The sequence below is a fragment of the Anarrhichthys ocellatus genome, unplaced genomic scaffold, assembly GCF_004355925.1.
Source record: "Anarrhichthys ocellatus isolate YVR2014 unplaced genomic scaffold, GSC_Weel_1.0 scaffold631, whole genome shotgun sequence".
NCBI classification, from domain to species: domain Eukaryota; kingdom Metazoa; phylum Chordata; class Actinopteri; order Perciformes; family Anarhichadidae; genus Anarrhichthys; species Anarrhichthys ocellatus.
The window spans coordinates 870-7,754 of NW_022280605.1; the positions used below are offsets into that span (position 1 = coordinate 870).

The window sequence follows — 6,885 nt, forward strand, 5'->3', positions numbered from 1 at the left end:
GCCTTCAGAGAGACAACAATGAGAACAATGAGAACAATGAGCTGGTAAGCCTTCAGAGAGACAACAATGAGAACAATGAGCTCTTTGAGTGACATTTTGGACGTAAGGGCCAGATGGGCCCCTGACACATTGAGCCCGGAGCCTTTGCCTGTTAGCACCAGAAGAGGTAGAGTATTAAGATTCCAAAAATAACCTTATAATATATATTTACACTCTTTCATGCTAATACAACATCACCCCATGGGACCGGCCCCCATGGGACCGGCCCCCGCTTCTGTGTAACAGTCTGACGTGTCTCAGAGAAGCTGTTTTCATTTCTTGTCCAACTCACACTTAAAATTCATGAGCCTGCGTCCTCCTCTGTTCTCCAGGTCTGAGTGCTGCTGTACCTGGAGGACGAAGGCGATCGCCCTCCTTCACCGTCCACGCACAATATTCAGGATTAAAACTGAAACGTCGACCTTCTAAAGAGAGGATGAAGGTCTGTTCTATACTGAGGAATAACAGACTCATCTGAGGAAACGTAATCCTTTATTATGTGTAGGATACATGTGGATCTAAGTTAAGAAAAACTCTTTAAAGGCGATCAGAGAACATTACAAATAATATACTATTCTTGTCTAAATATTAAACAAATGGGCTCATTTCAAACAGCAGCGCTGACCCAGTTTTCTGACCCACGAGTCAAAGCGAGAGTGCTTCTTGTCAGCCCGCTGTAGAGCCGTGCTGCTGAGTCAGCGTGTAAAGATAGGCATCAGAACCTGTCAGGTCATCTCACGTCACAGAGGTCTTCACAAATCCTGCTCATGTCAGATACGTGGAGGTAAAGACTACACCGTCGTGTATCGGGGGGGGGCTAGCTTCAGAAATAGCTCAAAGCCTGTCGCCTTGGAGACGACTCTAAAGCGCTTCTGTTCTCTCAGACTCAGCATCCCGACGGCAAACATGCTCACGGTATATATGACCAAAGGATCTATAACCCACACCTTCATGTTCAGAAACATCACCACTTTCTCCACTGACACTTCTAGTTCTGTTATGTTCTGAGTGACAACTCACCTTCACAGCACAGTAATCAAAGAAGCCGGTCTCTGAGAAGATGGCCACCAGCACCATCTGGAACAAACAGCACACGTTCCTTTCATTTCCCTTTATAGAACAAGATTATGTCACACTGATATTTCAAAGATGGTGCTCACGTAAGAGGTGGTGGTCAGTAAGAAGAATATCAGGATATTCTTTTCACTAATACTTTATGATCATACTTGTAGCCAGAAAGCGACTGCAGGTTGTTTTTTTAGCTTGCAAGTTGATCAGAATTCTACTCACCCAAAGTACATCTCTACTTGCCCCTATACAACTAGTTTATACAACTAGTTGTATCTATAATCGGTAATCAAATAATCTAGAGATGAATTCATTTCTCATCCTGTAACTTCACCCAACTGACCTAATTACCAGGATCATTAAAATACCTGTTTGAGCTTCAGCTGATAAACTTCAGCTGCGTTTCATTACTTGATCAAGTAGCAGATTCACTGGCATGTGACTCAGCTTTGCGATCCTTATTTTAGAGCTCTGCTTTTCATTTTGAATCAGTTCGGACGAACGATAGTTTAGAGAATGTTATAGATGTAAGACGGAGCAGAAAGAAATGTGGGATTCAGAGAAAACGTTGCAATTACAAATCCATCTGTGACTTCAGCACCACGGACAGCACCACATGTTTATCAATACACAGTACAGGCAGACTGACCGGGCCATAGATTACAACTTTGTGATGTTTCAAAGCCGTCCCCCCTTTGTCCCCCCTTTGTCCCCTTTTGTCCCCCTTCAAATTATTCATTGCCCATAACAGCAAAATGAGCCAAGAACACAATCCAAATACTAAGTTTTTGATGGAGACTGCAAGCTTGGTGACAAATCCATAAATGATATAGACTTGACTTTATATAATACAGAAACAATTGAGGATATTTACTTTGCATGAAGTGCATTGTAGCACATTTAAATACATGTTTTGGTTTGGAGTATTTTCATAAACTCCCTCTGCTGTATTTCTTGCAGAATGAGATGAAAGTTCCAGCAGCAGCTGTTGACGGTGGAAGTTGTCCAACCAGCTGTGCTCGTGCATCAATATGACATTTAGATATCACTGATCTGGCAGAAGGATCTTGTGAGTGAATAATGAGTTGTTGTAGATGTGATAAAGTGTCAGAAGTTTAAATCAGTTCTGTAACTTTCAGAGAAAAGATTCAGCAGTTGGGAAGACGTCAGATACAGTGAAGTGAAAATCTTCCAGTAATACAAAATAAAGCTTTTTGTAAAACTGTCCAACAGGAGATTTGTTGAGTAAATGAACTCATAAATATAACTTTCGAGTCTCACCATGCCGAAGAGAAGAGCCAGCGTCTCGTAGTCGATCCACTCGACCACAGTAACCAGACTGGGCCGCTGTGGGAGACACAAAGGAGTTCATTCCTGTTACATCCAATCATCTCTATTTGATGTCAGGCAACGTTCTTCTTCTTTTCAGTGCAGAACTAAACTTCCCGACAACCTGAACAGATGTTTCAGTAACTGTGTGTGCTGTAACTGCTGCTGGCTCAGATCCTTCCTCTGGGTGCTATCGGTCTTCTTCTACGGGCGACATGTTGACTCGTCGCAGCAGGAGAAGCGCAGGTGGAACCTATAAATCTAGCTGAAGGTCCCAGTGCGCCGCAAAGGTTCCCTCAAACTGGAACCCGTTATTAACGTTATTAATTACGCCCGGGCTTCTTATTTCTGCAAAGTTGGAACTTTGAAAACGATTTTTCCAAAGTTGTGTTTTTAACTTTTCTAGAATATGTTGTTGTTAAAGTGACATCAGCTTCTTTACAGACATCACTTTGTTTTTACTTAAAATCAGATTTATTATTAGGAAATCAAAGCTTTTGATGCGTTTGTGAACACAGAGGAATGACAAACTATAAAGTCCTCTGAAACAACAGTTAAGACCAACTGAGAAGCAACCTGAGCTCTGTTCATCATCAACATCCTGAAGCATCGTTCTTGTTAGAAAAACATCAGTTCAGAGGACGTGAAGAGACATTTTCACACTTCATTATTGTGTCACTTTGTCCAGACGAGCAGATTTTGAACTCGGGAAGTTTAGAGGTGAGATCTAAAATATTTACCCGATTCACTAAAGTCAGAAGAAGAACTCCCAAACTCTGGCCATGGGATTATCCGAGGAGCACCTGAATGCACCTTAACTTTATCGCTAACTGTCCTTATTCTTCACTATAATTGCCGGCTGGATTTCCAACTCATATATTACTCATATAAGCGAGTAGCTTTTGTATTTATGTTGCAGCCGACTAAAACAGAAAAGTGAAAAGAGACTCACATCACCGATGACGGCCAGAGCGGCTAAAGCTGCCAGAGAACCCAACATGGCCGCCAGAGTACGATGCACAATCTGAAAGATCCAAAAGATTCATCATGAACACCACATTAGAAACTCCTCTCAACCAAAGAATGCTGCATTGATTTATTGATTTAACATTTAAATCTACAACTGAACACTTTAGAGTCAAATCAAATGCATTCACAACTTGTCATTTATTTATTTTCATTTTAAATTGTGTTTTTTGTGTTTCATTAAATAATCCTGCATCTCAAACTGTCATTTAAAGAGACATTCTCCAAACACTGCAGCAGCTCTGAGATGTGTGATTCTGAAGCTGCAGCAACATAAAGGCGAGCGCGTTGCATCACTTTTCTTCTGTCTGAATATGAAGAAATGCGGAAGTTAAAGGTGATATTACAGACGGCTCCATGACCCTCCAGCTCATGTATGATGCATCCTCATTAATAGAAGCTGCAGCCTGTGATGAGCACGGCCGCGTGATCAGACATCAGAGCTGCTGCCAGCAGGTCACGCCTCGTATGTTAACCAATGACGGAGTGAGAGAGTTTTCTTTCAGAGTTAAAGGAAACACGAGGAGAGTCGCTGACACACAGACGGACATTTTAGTGTTGAAGTTATAAAGTGACAGCTTGAAGACTTTCATTTAAGTACATGTCTGTTAAGAGGCAACACAATGGGGACTGACCTCTGGCCCTCTGAGGAAAGGGTTGCAATCTTTATATATTTGCAGTGTTACAAAAAAAGAAAATATATATATTAGTGCTGGGCAAGTTAACGCGTTATTATCGCGTTAACGCATTAATTAATTAACACCGACAATTATATTATCGCGCGTTAATGCATTTATTTATTTATTATTAAGTCACATTTTTAACACAAGAACCAGGCAACAAGCAGTGAACAGCTGTGTTTGTGTGGCGTCACTTCCTCCTTCCCCCCGGGTCCTGAACCCCTCCTACACTCCGTCACCGTCCTTCACTCTTGTCTCACACACACACACACACACACACACACACACACACACACACACACACACACGAGCGCCATCGTCTCGTTACAGATCAAACGTGACTGTTGTGAAGTGGAGCTTCTCGTGAGGAAGACACGTCTTGTTTGAACGGAACACTTTACTGTCTGAAATGCAGTGTTACAGTGTTACAGTGAACACAACGCGCTCTTGCACCCGACATGTGGTTTTTTACGTTTCATCAACATTGTTAGCGTCAAGAACACGTACCATTCTACTTCCTGTCTCTTCAAACTAAAAGCACTTCCGTTTTCATGCTCTTCACAATAAAAGTAAATCATGCAATCAAACAATTTACAACAGTGACAATATTAAAATACATGTTGTCGAGTTTTTTAAGTGTTTTGTTTGTAATATCTATAATAAGCATCATTTAGTTATTGCTACTGAGAATTTAACAAACGTAAAAAAGAAGTAGATAGGTTTGCAGTTTTCAAGAAGTACATTTAAATATCATCTCTTACACACATGAAGATAAAGTTATGAACACCGGCTCTATGATCAGAATCATTATAACTGTGTTATAACTGCTGCTGTGTAAAGAGAATACTGCTACTAACAACAACCTGATGTGTTCAAAGTGTTTACAAACCAAATGTTATTGACCTTTAGTTCATATAGCAGTACTTTCAAAATAAAAGTGCACAATACACTACTTTTGAATTCATTATTGAACTTCGCCATAACAATGAGATTAATCGCGATTAAAAATATTAATCGTTGCCCAGCACTAATATATATATATATATTTATGTATATATATTTGTGGTGACCGAGCCTTTGAGGCAGTGGCGCCGAGGCTGTGGAATGCTCTGCCTGCGACTCTACGCCTCGCAGATTCTGGGAACACTTTTAAAAAACAGCTCAAAACCCACCTTTTTAGGCTGGCGTTTGAGTAAAAACCCATGTCCTAGGCCTGCTCTTAAAATATGTTTTAATTTTTAATTTATTTATTTTTTTCTCTGTGTATGTAATTTATTGACCCTATGGTCACGTGTTTTTTATGCTTTTAAATTTCTGCTCTGTTAAAGCACTTTGTGATTTTTTGTCTGTGAAAAGCACTCTATAAATAAATTTTATTATTATTATTATTATTTATGTATATTTATATGTATACCAGTGGTGGTCCATCAGGGCCAGCAAAGCCTTCTCTGCTGGCCTAAACAGAATCACAAAGTTATAGCTATTTTATAATCTAATAATTTTTCTTAAATACACTACATGTATTATAATTTATAATAATATTTTCCCCATTATCTTATGTTCTCATTGCACAGCTCCTGTCTTCCTCAGTTGCTCTGCTTCCAGTGCAGCTTGTTTTAAGTAGAGCTTTTATCCAATCAGATCTCACCTCTGTGTCTCTAGGTAAGAACAGAGACAGAGGCCTGCAGACTCAGGAGTTCATCCATGTGCAGTTTAAGTGAATGGGGACAATATTGTTGATTGTCATAGTGTTCAACCAATCAGATCTTTAGTTTGACATGTTGGGCGTATTCTTTGACGTGCCAGAGCTGCTAGCTGGCCTACAAGTACGTCAGCATTACGTGCGCTGTGATTGGTCAGTGGGCTAGCGTGACTGTTGTGAAGCTGAAGCAGCTAGCAGAAGTTAGTATTAGTAGTAAGAGTTCAAGTTGAAAGATATGTAAGAAGTTATGACATCTTTAGCGTTCTGCTTGGTGTAGCTTCTTCAAAGGGAACATTCTAAATCCAACTGGACTGAAATCTTAAGCGATGCCTCCGAAAGTGAAGTTTATTCCCTGTTTACCTCAAAGATGATGAGAACGTAGACTCCGGTCAGGATGATTCCAGCGATGCCCACCTGCGTCTCCACGTTGACGTAGAGCGACTGGTGGGTCATGGAGAGCGGCACCACCTCATCCTCCTGCAGGAAGGCCTGGACCGTGATGACGATGGGGTCACTGTGAGGGAGACGGAGGCAGACACAATCACCTGCAGGTAGTTCATGTCGCTGAACATTCAGAGATCCATAAAACGTAGGCAGGAACCAGGAAGCTTTGTTATGTTGGAGTCTGGCAGTGGAAACAAAGTCCAAGAAAACAGCAGCACATACGCAACAACGGGACATATATGATGTTATGTGGCGTAAATTCACATCTTGCAAATTAATTAAAAATAACTTTGTTAATAAACAATTTCAGTGATGGCAGCCTGCAGAGAAGCTTGGGAGGAAATGGACTTAAAGGGTCCCTCTGGATGTACGGACGCATTCTCTAATAATATCTGAGTGTATGTAAGTAATTAATCAACTACAAAAATATAACACAAAGAAACTACAAAGAGACATAAAACGACTACAAAGAGACATAACGCAACTACAGACAGAGCTGAAGTCAGAGCTGAGCAGCTGCTGAATGAAACATGAAAGAAAAGGTGTAAACAGCTACAACGAGACACAGAGAAGCTACAACGAGACACAAAAGCTACA

General features: G+C 40.7%; 1 protein-coding gene across 1 annotated transcript in view; it reads right to left on the reverse strand.

The window, feature by feature from the left end:
- The window catches only part of LOC116376821 (P protein-like), a 9,973-nt gene that overhangs the window by 175 nt on the left and 2,913 nt on the right, over window positions 1-6,885 (reverse strand). The window contains exons 6-9 of the mRNA XM_031838306.1: window positions 6,205-6,358; window positions 3,389-3,460; window positions 2,389-2,454; window positions 1,060-1,116 (exon numbers count right to left, since the gene is read on the reverse strand). Of these exons, the coding sequence (XP_031694166.1) occupies window positions 1,060-1,116; window positions 2,389-2,454; window positions 3,389-3,460; window positions 6,205-6,358 (349 nt within the window). The remainder of the gene's footprint in view (window positions 1-1,059; window positions 1,117-2,388; window positions 2,455-3,388; window positions 3,461-6,204; window positions 6,359-6,885) is intronic.